At 30.6% G+C, this 16540-nt stretch overlaps 1 protein-coding gene across 2 annotated transcripts in view; it reads right to left on the bottom strand.

The window, feature by feature from the left end:
- Positions 1-2533: 2533 nt before the first annotated feature.
- Positions 2534-16540, bottom strand: part of LOC124432189 (protein grindelwald) — a 20389-nt gene continuing 6382 nt past the window's right edge. Inside the window, exons 2-5 of one of the 2 annotated variants that reach the window (XM_046980876.1) lie at positions 13952-14605; positions 5230-5292; positions 3090-3244; positions 2534-2868 (exon numbers count right to left, since the gene is read on the bottom strand). In XM_046980876.1, the coding sequence (XP_046836832.1) occupies positions 2587-2868; positions 3090-3244; positions 5230-5292; positions 13952-14165 (714 nt within the window). In that variant the 5' untranslated portion in view covers positions 14166-14605 and the 3' untranslated portion in view covers positions 2534-2586. The remainder of the gene's footprint in view (positions 2869-3089; positions 3245-5229; positions 5293-13951; positions 14606-16540) is intronic. The other variant, XM_046980877.1, reaches the window with a different exon arrangement.

Here is a 16540-nt window from a genome sequence, read left to right as displayed (position 1 = left end):
GAAATAGTCGTCGAAGAACAATGTACCTAAGTCGACAATTATATCGTTCATGTCTATGCAGACATATATAAACTTTAGTCGAAAGATGAGTTATGGTGAAGTAATTAAAATGCAATTTTAGTTACATAGCACTCGTTACCGAGGAAAATTACTTTGGAAAAGTAAGAACGAACTAAGTAAGTAAGTAAGTAAGTAAGTAAGTAAGTAAGTAAGTAAGTAAGTAAGTAAGTAAGCAAGTAAGTAAGTAAATAAATAAGTACTTTTCAACGACTATTCATTCAGTTTCTAACTCGTGTAAAAGAGCGGCGAGGGGTGGATGGGTGGTTAGGAAAGAAGTTAAAGGAAATATAATTTCCCTTGTATCAAGAGAATTTCCATTAAAATATGGTCGGAAGAGCGCTGTCTTAAAATATAACTTAAATAATACTTTGGATGGATTTTCTGAGAAAGGAACGTGAATTAACGTTTCGTCGATTAATAAAAACGCGAAGGATTTGTTAATATAATAAATAATCTATCGTTATTAATAAATTATGAGCTGCCACGGGCAAAAAAAAAAGAAAATAATATCTTCGTTTCTGGAAGACGTTGATCGTTTCGTTATTAGAAACGAATCAAATGGATTGAATTATCTTAATATCTAAAAATTTTCCCATTGAAATAATATTACTTGTGCGCGCTCGATATTGGATCCCTCGGATCTTCCTCTTTTCTTTTTCCTTCTATTAATTTTTTTTTTCCTCCTTTTACTGTTTTTTCTTTTTTTTCTTTTTTTTTCTTTTTTTTTTTTAATTTTTCTTTTTTCCTTCTTCCTCCTCCTCTACTTCTTCTTATCCTTCTTTTCCTCCCAATTTAATCTCGTTAATTATCTAAACGTGTTATTGGCGATGAGTCGTGAAATAATAGCTTAATTAATGCTAAGGTCGACGTAAAAACGAGCGCGAAAAACGAGAGTTGCGAGCGTCATTCGTAAGATGAGAGAATATAATATTGTTCCTATGGTATTTTCTTTATTCTCTCTTTTGTTTTGTTTTGTTTTTAAATCCGACAAAAAATAAAAAAAAAAAAAAAAAAAAGAAAAAAGAAAAGAAAGAAAAGGAATTCACATCGATTTGCAAAAACATTTCTTTGTCCCTTTCTCCTTTTTCTTAATTTTCTTTTTTTCCCCGGTCGATCAATAAACGTTTCTTCGACGATCGCGCTTCATTGCAAAATCCAAGAGATAATTCTAAAGAGGAACAAAAAAGAAATAAAAAAAGAAAAAAAGAAAATGTTCTCCCTTTTTTTCTTTGTTGCCTGATATTTTTCATTTTCTTTTTCATTTTTCAAGATCATCATCCTCTCGTTTTTCACGTCGCAAGAACGTCGTCCTATGCAAAACGCGGAAACGCACGCGTTCACCAACGTTTGCTCGTAAGGCCTTTCATGGACGGAATGGCTGATAAGGATTTTTGTTTTCTCTCTCTTGCGTTCTTCCTTCTACTTTTCTTTTTCTTTTTTCTTCTTTTTTTTTTCTTTTTTTTTCTTTTTTTTTGCATTTTTTTTTTTTTTTGGGTGGCGCATGATGGCGATACTGCTGGGATTGTTGCTTCTTCGTTTTTTGTCCCTCTTTATTTTTTTCTTTTCTTTTCTTTTATTCTTTTTTTTTTCTTTTTTTGGTTGCCGTCTTTTTTCACTTTTTCCTATCTTTCGTATAAACGATTATTAACGCGATCGAACGAATTGGATCAAATGGACGTTGAGCCTAAGTTTAATAAATATATTCGATTAAAATCGTATAATAATTAATATCTTATAAATATAATGTTTCTAATAAACGCGTTGGGCGTTTGCAATCCTTCGGCGATATAATCCGTCACCGAGGGAAGCCAAAAAATAATAAAAAAAAAAAACAAAAAAAAAAAAATTATGAATATATTTTATTTAAGTCACACAGCCGCACGGTTCGCGAACGCACGGAACGCGGTTCGTCCGTCGCTCCATTAAATCTTCTTTCTTATATCATCATTTAACGCGTTATTTAATCCTATTAAATATTCTATATATCTTTCTTAAAGTATTATTATTATTATTATTATTATTATTATTATTATTATTATTATTATTATTATTATTATTATTATTATTATTATTATGATTATGATTATTCTTGCTTTTTTTTTTCCTTTCGTAAATATTTATAAGTCTAAGTTAAAAACGAAAGGAAAGAAAGAAAAAAGAAAAAAGAAAAAAAAGGTCTATCTTTTTTCCAATAAAATCGCTGATCGAAAAAGACGCTGATAATAAAAGTTTATGTCCGTAATTGTGCTCGAATATTTTGCAATAAATATGAACTGAACGTGAAATGATTGTATGTTTGTCGAAAAAGTGTCCTTGAGGGTAAAGAAAAGAAAAGAAAAGAAATAAAAAGGAAAGAAAAAAAAAAAAAAAAAAGAGAGAGATCGATAAAACAGATCGATTATCCTTCGTTTATCCTTTCTCTTTTCCTCTTTTTCTCTTTTTCTCTTTTTTTTTTCTCGTTTAGTTCCATAAATAAATCGTACGAGAATAATAATATTTATTCTTGGACGAGATCTTTTGGATCATTCAAAAGGAACTCTCGCGTTTGGTACGAAGCTGTGCAGCTTCTGGGCTTGGTGTCATTGCCGGATTATCGTAAGCATAATCCAACGTAGTATCCTCGCTAGGATGTCTTCTAGAAAGGGGTGTACTTGTAGTATTAGGTGTACCATTGCTGTTTGACGTATCCTGCGACGAGGTTACTGTAGCGCTTATCGTTGGCATGCTAAGTTTCAAACCATTTTGTTTGTTAACGTTGTTACCGCCAGTTTCAACGTCGTCTTGAACCTTATTATTGTTAGTTGCCTTCTGTAATACGTAAAAAAAAAAAAAAAAGAAAAGAAATTATTAAAAATTATTCATTCGTAAGGAACGGAAAGATTTTATTTCCTTTTCTTTGCCTTTATTTTCTCTTCGAGATCATATATTTTTTTTCTTTTTTTCTTTTTTCTTTTTTTTCCATTTCTTTTCTTGTACTTTAATTTTCTTCTTTAATTTTATTCATACAACGTACAATTATTAATACCAACCTTGACCCATTTTTTGGAGAATACATTACGTATCGCATTTCCTATCTTATTGCAACGTACGAATGTCCTGATAAGAAGATAGATGATCACCATGATAGCCAAGCACGTTAACGTTAACGTAACACTAAGTAGAATACGTAGCCTGTTGACTTCTCCTGAAAAAATATTCGTACTATTACTTACATATTTTCTTTCATGAAGAAACGATAGACGGCTAATGTATAAAATATAATTAAATATAATTCATTTTTATGTAGAAACGAAATTGAAATGATAATATTAGTGAAATGAAAAACAAGGTGAGATTATTTCACCGATGATATCGACGAACCGTAGACGAATAATAATTACGATTTAGTTATTCGTTTCGTTTCTTTTTTTTTTTCTTTTTTTTTTTCTTTTTTTTTTTTTTCAACGAAAAGGAAGATTTTCATTCGTTTAGAAACCTTCGAACGTTACTTTCACATGAATTTTAACGCAAAGAGAGCGCGTCGAATACAAAGTGAAAGCGATTTTTACCGTAATTCGCTTCCCACCCTTTACCCCTCCGCCCGCCCCTTCTCTATCCTATCCTACCTCCCATCCACCCCCTATTCACCTACTACGTCGCTTAAGTATTAATTGGAATAATTAATCTTTGTCAGGAAAAAAGGAAACGACGTTTGATCGTATATAAATCAAAGTTTGCATAAGTAAGATCTCACGATTCCAAAGAAAATGGAATTTCGCAGCAATCCTAATTCGTCGTTATATTAAATTTGTTACAAGCTTTCATTACTACGTCCGCGTATACGTCCGCAATAGTTAAGTCATATATATGTATGTATGTGTATGTGTGTATGTGTGTATGTGTGTGTATATATATGTCTATGTTTATGTACGTGCGTATATATCCGTGAATATCTAGATTACGATAACGAACATATTTTCCGTTGTTACGTGCTTGCTCAGAGATATTCGTATGTATTACTAATTTTCGTATATACGGGGTGTTCAAAAAGTATGATAATCAAATTTATATTTATATTTATTACGTATTAATGAAATATCAAACGAATGAAATGGATTAATTTAGATGCAAAAGATACTTCAACGAAAATATATACGTTATAATTAAAAGATATTTATGATTTTTTATTTTTTCATTAGTCGAATAATTTTTCACGATTGCCGTACTCTTTCTTTTTCCTTTCTTTTTTCTTTTTTCTTCTTCTTCTTCTTTCCTTTCTCTCTCTCTCTCTCTCTCTCTCTCTCTCTCTCTCTCTCTCTCTCTCTCTCTCTCTCTCTCTCTCTCTCTCTCATTTTTCTTCCCGAACTTCTATTTATCGGGAAAATGAGAGAACGTAAGAGATCACGCAAAAGAGTTGATTCATAAACAGAGACAGAGAAAGAGAGAGAGAGAGAGACAAGATGAATTTTGAAAATGTATTAAAAATGAATTTATTATTATTTCCAATACCATTGGAATATTAGAAAGTATTCGACGATTACTAATTCGATGAATTTAAGTCTATTTTTATGAAGACGAGAGGAATTTTCGAATATTTCTTATAACCTATTATCATGATAAATCAGTAAATATCTTTAAAAAAAAAAAAATATATATATATATATATATATATATATATATATATATACACCTTTTCGATGAAGTATTTTCTGTCATAAATTTGTTTACACGAACTTCTTTCATTCGTTTAATATCAGTAATACGTAGTATAACGTTCTATACTTGTTGAACACCCTATATAGTTATATATATATATATATATATATATATATATATATATATATATATATATATATGTACGTGAGAATGAAAAATAAAAATAATCGCGTTTATGGCTATCGCAAAAACAAATCGAAATCGCATTGGTAATTCATGAGAATGGCATTTAATAAATAATTCGTTCGATAAGATCGAAACGAGTAAATTTGTCGTTTCTACGTCGTAGTAAAGCGTACGTATAAGTTAGTTACTAAGTAAGTAAGTAAGTAAGTAAGTAAGTAACTAAGTAAATAGGGGTACGTCGTTGAAATCTCCGAACTCGACCGAATCCGGATTCGTCGTTTTTATTCTTTGAGAGAGCACGAGGATGAGTCAGCGACGAATTAGCATTCAGCCAACATACGGACTTACCTCTGAGCTCCTCGTACTGGCTCAATTCCTCACGGAGGGCGTACCGTTGATCGTAGACATATTCTGAAATGTAAAGAAGACTTTTTTTAGGTCAGAGTATATATAATTAATTTATATTATCATTCAATATAGATATAGATATAAATCATTCATAATATTATTATTATTTTTGTCATTTAATTTAAAATCAAATCAATTCGTTCTCCTTTTATATCTATCTTTTTTATTTTATGTTTAAATAATTCTCTCCTTCTCTCTATTTCTTTTATTTTCTTAAATCGTACGGATTTGTTCGTTTCTTTTTTTTCTTTTTCTCTTTCTTTTTTTTTTTTTTTCTTTTTTTTTTTTTTTCTTAACAAATTCTTTTCAATACGAATTCGACGAGTTCGCAATTTAAACGGTCGTTAATACGACGTAAATAAATTTCTACTAGCATTTCTTATCGTTTGTATTAAATTTGTTTGTTCACGTTTCTACGTTCGTGTGTGCGCGCATGCGCGTATGTGTTCGGAAATAAAATGTCTTTTTTTTCTTTCTTTTTCTTTTTTTTCTTTCTTTCTTTTCTTTATTACTGCGTAATGAGTAAATTATTGTCGAATGAAAATCAATTGAAACGAATAAATTCAATTGAAATCTTTCATCTGTTCCCAATGATCATTATAATATCAATAACTTTGCCAATTTCTTTTGAATTTTTCTTTTCACATTTTTCATAATTAAATATTTATAAATTTTAATAATTTCCTTTCGTAAGCCTGATAATAATTTATATATATATATATATATATATATATATATATATATATATATATATAACGTGGATATAAATTTTAACAGGTAATGAGATTAGACAAAGGATATTAATGTATTTACTATAAAATTGTAAAAATAATTGTGACGTATGAGATTAAACGATTAAGGTAAGGAAAGGAGAGAGGGGGAGGGGATATATATGAAAGGTAATAGATCAGAAAAGATCTTCATTTTGTCACGTTACAAGGGACAAAACTTTTGACGATCGGAACATCTAATATCAAAGATCCATTTATCCCGATATAATAATAAAATTTTCATTTAACGCAATTGTAAGAAATAAGAGAACTATTTGTACCTACCTATAATGTCGTCGATGAAACGTGCACCATTAAGTAAAATATGAAAAAGGAAAAAGAGAGAGAGAAAGAAAAAAAAGAAGAAAAAAAAATCGAAGATCTTCCATAAGACGATGATCTCTTTTCTTTTTTTTTTTTTTTTCTATAAGATCACTTATATGTCTATACATATATATATATACATATATATATATATATATATATAAATAAATAAATAGATATAACGTTGAGATAATCAAGTGAACATAACAAACGAGATATGTGACTGGTTTACGAGAAAAGGGTAGAGAAAGAGAGAGAGAGAGAGAGAGAGAGAGAAAGAAAAAGGAAAAGAAAGTAAGAAGAAAAGAAAAGTAGTAGGGAAAAAGAAAAAAAGAAAAAAGAAAAGGAAACCGTTTTATATCACAAAATTTTATCAAGTTCGTTAGCACGATTTTCCACGAGGGTTTTGTTTTTTTTTTTTTCTTTTCTTTTTTTCCTTCTTTCTTTTTCTTTTCTTTCACGACGAAAGACAACGTTCGGTCCTTCCTGTTATATCGAAAGAAAGAACAAAAATGGCGTAAATAGTTTTAGCGCAAGCGTATTGACGTATTCAGAAAATCCCAACTACGTACTTCCTTGCTACCTAGCAACCTAGTTGTAAACAAAACATAGAGACGGTCGTTACCTTCTTCTTCGACTTAAATACATCAATACATACATACATACATATACATATACATACACGCATATATATATATATATATATATATACATACATAGTTGATTGGTAAAAGGAAGGCATCGACCGATGTATAAGTCTCATCTATTTGATATCTTTCGCGTGAGGAACGCGACGAGTATATAAGGAATAGAAGAGGACATAAAGTGAAATTAGAAAAGGTCTTAGGAAAACCCATCCAACCTACCAACCAACCAACCAACCAACCAACCAACCAACCAACCAACCAACCAATGAACCAACCAACCAACCACCGATTTTATACTCTTTCTACTTGCTTGCTTACTTGACAAGTTTTCATTATCAACTTGGTACTCGAAAAGGAGAAGTTAGCAAAGCGAAGTTAGTAGCGTTTATACAAGGAAAATCGATTTGATAGGTAGTTCGAGATAACGCGTAATACATACTATACTATATCTACTTACCTACTACTAATACTAATACTAATACTAATACTATTATTATTATTATATACTATGTGACTCATTGGACCTAGCGATTATTTCGTTCGTTATATATCTATGTACGTATGTATTTACCGTATATCTATCTAAATACTTATCTCCTTCTTGTCGTACCTGACGTTACGAAAAAAAAAAAAGAAAAAGAGAGAGAGAGAGAGAGAAGAAAAAAAAGAAGTAAACTAGGTCGACTTTAACGTCGTAATCGTCAAATTTAAACGTCTGTTAGGTAGATCGAAAAACGTCCATCGTAAAGAGAATAACGGAGGCGTATGATTTCAATGATAGGACGAAATTTTAATACAGGGGTGATTGGGAAGGGGGTTGGGGATGATTAGATAGAAGGGCGAGATTGAATATTCCAAAATTCAATTGCTCTTTTTAAGCTGATCTCTTTTCTTTTCTTTTTTTAGCTGATTCATTTTATTTATTTATTCTTTCTATTCCCTTTTTTTTCTTTTCCTTTTTTTTTTTTTTTTTTTTGTCTCATTTCCGATCACGGAACTACGAGTTTAAGAATTTCTTTCTTTCCTTTCTTTTCCTTCTGTTTTTTTTTTCTTTTTTTTTTTTTTTTTTGGAAACAAATTAGCCCGAATTATTACGAAACCAAGAAGAGCCTACAGATAATCGACTTTTAAATATCACCTGATAAACTAAGTTCTTCGCCGATTCCATTATAACGATTGTCAAACCTAATGATTTTCATGAATATTTCGAATATCTTTGAAGAGTTTGTTTTTTTTTTTTTTTTTTTTTTTAATATACGTATATCCGAGTCTCGATTTTTTTTTCTTTTTTTTTAAAAGAAGTAAACAATCCTCATGTTAGATAAAGCCTTAGCCTCTAGACTTTTACCTCCTTTAACAAAAGGACGACATCGTGAAAAATAGAGAGAGAGAAAAAAGAGATGGACAAAGAGAGATAGAGAGAAAAGGGGGAGAGAGTAAGAGAGAGAGAGAGAGAGAGAGAGAGAGAGAGAGAGAAAGAGAGAGAGACAGAGAACAGGACCGTATTTACTCGACAAAGATGTATTAGGTGCAAACTTTGGAAAGAAGGGAAGGTCCCTTCGTCCTCTTAGGGTCGCATTTATAAATCTTATTCTACTTGCGAATATTAATGTATATGTGAAAAAAGTAAAAAAGAAAAAAAAAAAAAAGAAAGAAAGAGAATTCGTTAAAATCGAAGTCAGGACAAAAAGAAAAGAAGAAGAAGAAGAAGGAAAAAAAGAAAAAGAGAAAAGAAAGTAATAGCCTACGAATAAGATTAATCAAAATGAAGTTGTAAATACTTTCGGAATTAGTCTTTTCGTTAATGATAAGCAATAATGTTTAGAACCTTAAAAGATATAAATGCGGCCCTGTTCGAGTGGCAGAAAAAGGAAAAAAAAAATGATGTTCGAGGAACACGAGGAGTAGAAGAAGAAGAAGAAGAAGAAGAAGAAGAAGGAGGAAGAGGAGGAAGAGGAGGAGGAGGAGGAGGAGGAGGAGCTTGTTTCTTTGGAGAGAGGCAACGAGAAGAGGGATACGTAATCGGAGGTAAGGTAATGCGAGATCTTGAATAAAAGGCCAGGAAAGTGTGGTGGCTCTGTGACTCGGCCTCTTACGAAACTCAATACGTACAATTTTTAAATTATCCTGCTCATCTCTCTTTTTCAAGAAAAAAAGAAAGATATATATAGAGAGAGAAAGAGATAGAGAGAGAGAGAGAGAGAGAGAGAGAGAGGCAATGGAAGAAGAGAGAATTTTTTGAAGGATATAATGATGGTATTTATTAATGGCAACCGATCAAAGGAAATCGTCATTTTATTGTGCAATTGAAAGGAAACATTTCCTCTTTTTTCTTTTTTTTCTTTTTCTTTTTCTGTTTCTTTTATTTTTTTTTTTTTTTTTTTCTTTTCCTCTTTTCTTTTTTCTTTTTACCTGACAAGACCCGTAAAAAAAGAGTATGGATAAAAAGAAAAAGGAAGAAGACGAGGAAAGAATTCCAAGACTACGTCATTTCTTTTTTTCCCCCTCCTTTTCCTTTATTCCTCTATTTCTATCGCTCCATCTCATTTTCTTTCCTCTTTCTTTCTTTCATTTATCTCTAATTAGTATTAACGTTATTGTATAATCCAATCGTCAATTTTACTTTATTACCCTTGCATTTTTACGATTTCGTTTTATTTTCTATATTTTTCTATTGTTTTATATGCTTCTCTCTCTCTCTCTCTCTCTCTTTTTTTTTTCTTTTTTTTTTTTTTTTTTTTTTTTTTTTTTTTTGATAAAACCGGGTAATTCGACGACGAGTAGCTTAAAGTCGATATTTTGTCAGTGTATTATTACGAGAATCAAGCTAATAGGGTAAGAGGGAGAGTGGTGGGGTGGTCGGAGGAAGGCAGGCAAAGAGAAAAAAGAAAAATATAAAATGTATTATCGAAATACGAAATAAATATACCATCCATTGATACTTTTCTCTTTGGAGTTTTTGTTTCTTTTTTTTTTTCTTTTCTTTTTTTCTGTTTCGAAATAAAATTATTTTACCATAAAATAATATCAATTTTTTCATGCTACGATGATCGTCGATCATCATTATCTTTTTGTTTTTTTCTTTTTTTCTTTTTTTCTTTTTTTTTTTTTTTAATTCATACACACACATTATCCATTGACACTTTTCTCTTTGGAATTTTTGTCTTTTTGTTTTGTTTTTCTTTTTGTCTCGAAATAAAATTATTTTATCATAAAATAATATCGATTTTTTCATGCTACGATGATCGTCGATCATCATTATCTTGTTATTTTTATTTTTTTGTTTTTTTTTTTTTTAATTCATACACACACACACACACACACACACACATTACCCGACATATAATAATAAATATCTACTTATCCATTTATCGATTATATATATATATTTATTTTTGATAATGAAAGCTAAGGAGGGTGTCTTTTGTTGTATCAAAAAGTAAGATCTTTTTTTTTTTTCTATTCGAAAAAGAGGCCAACACAACGGTCTCATGGAGAAAGGAGAATGAAGCTAGGCTTCAGAAAGAGAGAGAAAGAGAGAGAGACAGACAGAAAGAGAGAGAGAGAGAGAGAGAGAGAGAGAGAGAGATGATGCCAAAAGGAAGAAAAGACGAAGGTAGAAACCGGTGAGTCATCAAGCTCGTTCGTTCGTGGGAAGCCGACGGGGACGGTCAGGTGCAAAGTCAACGGACGCGATCCTCGTCGAGAGTACGGAGGCTCTCATCGAGCGCTTATATGCGTTCCGGTGAACGTTTGCGGAACGCGGCCCGGTAAAAAATCATTCTGTGTCACGCTTCTGGATACGGACAGAGTTCGATGTCCCGTATTTCGTTTCTTTCCTCTGTTATTTTTCTCTCTCTCTCTCTCTCTCTCTCTCTCTTCTTTTTTTTTTCTTCTTTCTTTTTTTCCTTTTTTTTTTTTTGACTTATTCGTTTCATTATTTCAATTAGAACGCGCGAAATATTAGATCCGAAATATCAATTCGAAATCGATTTATCTTCGTCCTTTACTCAAATGCAACGAACTTCTTCTCATAACTATTACGATTTTTTCATATATAATTTTTTTTTTTTTTTCCCCATGTATATATATATATATATATATATATATATGTATATTTTTTTTTATGCTTTGTTTGTTTGTTCGTTCGTATGGAACTTTTGTGAAAAATTAAATAACATAACATCAATGGGAATCGATATGACGATTTAATTTCTTTTCGATTAAATGCAATTCGATTCTCTTTTAACTGTTGATAATTTTAAATATTAAATGGTATTAAACGATAACACGACGATGCATTCATCGATATCATAGATATGGCAATTATAAATGTATTAATCGTTACATATGAAATGGATAGGATCGATAACGACAGTCCTGATATTTCACGCTGTGTATACTTGTTAACTACATAATGCTAGGAAACTTGATCGTAAATGGGGAATGCATTTTAATTGCAAATCAAATGAAATTAAGATTAAAGAATTCAAGAATTTCTCTATTCGTAGAGAAAAAAAAATCGATTACCCTTTGGATATTTCACTTTCGTCGAATTCTACAGAAAGAGAGAGAGAGAGAGAGAGAGAGAGAGAGAGAGAGAGAGAGAGAGAAAGAAAAAAATATATAATATATAATATTTAAATTTTCTCATAGAAAAATTAATTACGCCGAGAGATTTTTGAACTTTTCGATGATGTGGTTTTTTTCTGTTTTTTTTTCTTTTTTCTTTTCTTTTTTTTTCCTTTTTTTTTACAGATCTTTACATTAATCTGTAAGAAAAAAAAAAAGAAAAAAAAACATATTTATCTCGAGATAACGATTAAAACAATTAATTACGTTATATTATTTATAAATAATAGAACGAAAAAAGGATAGAAGTTTCTTCATCATGTTCGTTTAAAGTGCCACCTGATCAAACATACAACGCGATCTTTATATGTTAAACCTTATTTTTTTTTTCTTACTTTACATACGCTCTTGCACATTAATCAATAAAAAGAATGACTCAAAAGGAAGAGAAAAGGAAGAAAGACGGAAAAAAAGAAAGAAGGAGAAAAAAAAAAAGAAAAAAAAAAAGAAAATAAAGAAGAAGAGAAAAAGGAGAAAAAAGAAGAGAAGACGAACTCAAAGATATAATTGAAAAAAGTAATTTCGTAATAATGTTCAATATTAAAATTGATAAACAATTTATTTCTTATTCTTTATATATATATATATATATATATATATATATATATATATATATATATATTATTCGTTATTATTAAAATAATACATGAATAACGTAAACATTGTTATTGTTATCATTCGTAAAAAATAATATATTTGTTATTCTTTTTCTATGATTATGACAGTATAGGAGTATTGTTTATCGTGGTATTAAAGAAAATGCGCGTAAGATAGAAGTAAACTGTTCATCGTTCGAAACGTTGACGTTCGAAACTGGTTTTTCATTCATAAAACGATGCGCCAAAGAGGAAATTATCGTCGTCGTCGTCGTCGTTGTCGTTGTCGTCGTCCTCGTCGTATTTTCTAAGAAATATTGGTCGACCCCGTGTCGTAACCGTCTTACGTACTAAACGAGAATAACTTGCTTCTAACATCGTGGTAACGTACTTACATATACTCGAAAGGATATGAATATCTAACGTAACTACGTACGTACGTAGTTTATTCTAAGAAACGTTTTAACACGAGGAAAACAGAGATAAGATATACTCACACACACACACACACACACACACACACACACACACACACACACACACACACACATATATATATATATATATATATATATAGATACGCATAATTAATCGTTATCATTGAAAACAAATAGTTAGATATTCGTATTAATCGATTAAAATTGATTAACGATCTAATATCAATGAACTCTTCCGAAAAAAAAAGAAAAGAAACAAAAAAAAAATTCCACTCGTCAATCCTAAAATATTTATTCGTTAACGCACTATTACAATAAATATTTTCAAATGTTTTTAACAAAACAATTATTTCTTTTTTTTTTTTTCTCGTTCGTAGAAATTGAACATTTTTCGCAATTGATTTTTAACAAAATAGAACATTTTAATGTCGAATTTTGACCCGTGGAAACACGTAAGAAACGTGACTCAAATTTGTTTTGGGTCTTATATACCGAAACGATTCCTTTGAGTCGATATTCCTTTGGACGGGGGAAAGGGAGTTGAAGGAAGAGAAAAAAGGAAAAAGGGGAAAAAAGGGAAAAAAAAAGAAAAAGGAAAAAAGACCTGTACCTTTGAACGAGAACCTATATAACGTCAAGTTGGAAGTCTCTCTCTCTCTCTTTTTTTCTTAGCAGATCCCTAAGGGTAATATTTATCCGGGCAGTAGAGCAAAAGAGAGAGAGAGAGAGAGAGAGAGAGAGAGAGAGAGAGAGAGAGAAACCGGTCTAGTTGCTCGAACTAGAGATGGTCCCTTTTTTTTTTTTTTTTTTTTTTTCTTTTTTTTTTTTTCAAGGGACCACCTATTTCGTATGGTTTACGTCCAAACGAAACTTCTTCAGAAACGTTCATCGTTTCTCCTTTTATATCTAACCATCTTAAGAAATAGATAGAGACGGGAAATAGACAGAGGGAGAGAGAGAGAGAGAGAGAGAGAGAGAGAAGAAAGAAGAAAAGAAAAAGATGTTTGAAGAAGAACGTGGGAGAAGAGAGAAAAACTGTTGTTTCTTTTTCCTGTTTCTTTTTTTTTTTCTTCTTCTTCTTCTTTTTCCTACAGAATAGAATGTAATAAACCGTCACGTTCTAACGGTTCGAATAGAACGATGAATATAAAGAGAGGAAGAAAGAGAGAGAGAGAGAGAGAGAAGAATAGTGAATAGAATAAATAAAATAAGTAATAGTTATTTATACTATCAAAAGAAACACGTATTTCTCTTACCTTGACAATCCTTTAAACAGTCCTCCGGTTGATGATTATGATCCTCCGGATTACAAATGGTAGAACAAGGTTTACATTGAGTATCAAATCGGCTACAATATTCCGTGGTATTGCAAACTTTCTGTCCGCATTTGTTACCACGTAAATTAAGACCTGTCACGATCGAACCCGTGACGCAGAGTACGAAGGTCATCATTTTAACGAGAGGCGACATCTTTTATTTTTCTACTTTTTCTTCCAACCCCTCCCCTTTCTGTTTTCTTCGCCTCTGAATATTTTTCTTTCTCTATCACTCTCCTTCTTCTCTTCTCTCTTTCTCTTTTTTCTTTCGCTCTCTCTCTCTCTCTCTATCTCTCTCTCCCTTTCTCTTTCTATCTCTGTCTTTCTCACGTACAGGTGACGACGAGTATGTCGTAAGTAAATAAAAGTCACTTAGAATCTTTGTATATTTACGAAGATCGACGATTCTTTTTCTATCTCTATCTCTGTCGATTCTAATAAAGACGTCAAAGTTCGACATCGTCATCATAGATCTCGTTTCACGCTCGAACGATTATCTTCGCTCGTTGTCATCTTCAAGATCGTCCTTTAACGGTACACGTACGGGATCACTCGAATAAAGGAGGCTCGTCCGCCATTGGACGTTACGTTATACTGAAAAGAAGAATTAATAAAATAAAAATAGATTAGCATATATATATATATATATATATTTTTTTTTTTTTGGATGAAATTCTTTGATAACGTTAAATTGTTGAAATGTTTATCTAAAGGAATAATTCTAAAGATAATTCTACAATTAAATCGATTCATATTTATTTATATTTATCTAATAAATAATCGATGATATTAATCGACGATCGTAAGATCTAAAAAGGGATTATTTTTTTATTTCCAATCGATTAATTATTCATTCGTCCAATTGTATATGTTCGATCATCGATATTATAAATCGATCGTATACGGTATTCTAATAATCCAAGTGAAAGATATTATATCGGCCGTGAGATTTTTAATCGGCAAAGAGGAAAAAAGAGGTAACAGAAGAAAAACTGAAACAAAAAATGAAGAGAGAGAGAGAGAGAGAGAGAGAGAGAGAGAGAAAGAGAGAGAGAGAAATATACGCGAACGACCATTCATCCTTGTCGTATTCCTTCGTTACGATCGCGATATGAGAAACGATTAATAATAGATAAACACGCATATATTCCATATATTATATCAACATTGTAAATAATAAACGGAGAATATTTGTTCATAGTTATAGTATGACTCAAGCAACGCACGTTTGAATAATCATATAAAGGAAAAAAAAAAAACAAAAAAAAAAAACAAAAACAAAAAAATAGATAAAAAGAAAAAAGAACGTAACCTTATCAATCTCAACTTCTTCTTCTTTTTCTTTTTATTTAACTCGAAGAGAAATTTGGTTTTGCGAAAGAAAAAAACAACAAAAAGAAAGAAAGAAAAAGATATATATATATTAGACGATAAGATAATCGTTCTTTTTCTTTTCACTTTTCTCTTTTTTTCATTTCGTTTGTTTATTTATTTTTCTTTTGTGAAATATCAAGGACAAATGTCGAGAAAAAGAAAAGAAAGAAAAAAGAAAAGGAAAGGAAAAAATGAAGAAAAGGAAAGAAAATTTTATATCTAAATATTTTAAAGATACACACATACATACATACATACATACATACATACATACATACATACATACATATATATATATATATATATGTATATAAACTATGGATCTATATAAAATCGATTATTCCGTGCTAAGGTAAGTATGTATTATACTAACTTTATTACATATCGAAAGCATCGATTGTACATACATATATACTTTGTTCGTTCGATATAACACGACGATAATTCTCGAACGGTAATATAATCGATATCAAACCAAATGCAGTTAAGATTTGTCATTACATATATATTTATGTCAACATATGAAGGAAAAAAAAATGTATATATATATATATATATATATATATATATATATATATATATACACGTATGTCGTGTTGTTAGAATGAAAACGTAAATTCACAAGAGCGAAGGACGAAAACACGAGCTAATTAAACGGAAGTCGGAGTCTCGGGATCTTGTGCGATTGGCATGAACGATTACGCGAGCGTGCACGTTTGCTCGCAGGTTTGATTACGCAACAATTCGTAAATTCGCGGTATGATACGATAAGAATGTTTCTACGTTAGCGTTTACAATTTTTCTTTTTACCTTCGTATTTCTTACGTTTTATTTTCTTTCCCTTTTCTCTCGTTCTTTTTTTCTTTTTTTTCTTTTTTATTTTCTTTTTTTTTTCCATTTTTTTTCTCTCTTTTTTTTTTTTTTTTCTTTTCCTTTTTCCCTTGTTCGCAATCAACAATAATCAATTACGTGCACACAGGTACAAAGTACATGAGTAACGTGAAAAATAATATTCGATCGAGCAACGAGAAAAATAAATTACCAATCGATTTGATCGATCGATTATTTTTCCTTTTCCTATATATCTTTTCTTCCTTCGAGATTTTCCTTCTTCCTCTTCTTTTTTTCTGCTCTTTACTTTAATTTTTCTTTTTC

This window comes from Vespa crabro, chromosome 24 (genome assembly GCF_910589235.1).
Source record: "Vespa crabro chromosome 24, iyVesCrab1.2, whole genome shotgun sequence".
Taxonomy (NCBI): Eukaryota; Metazoa; Arthropoda; class Insecta; order Hymenoptera; family Vespidae; genus Vespa; species Vespa crabro.
The sequence above is the reverse complement of the archived record's forward strand: the minus strand, read 5'-3'. Positions and strand labels throughout refer to the sequence as shown.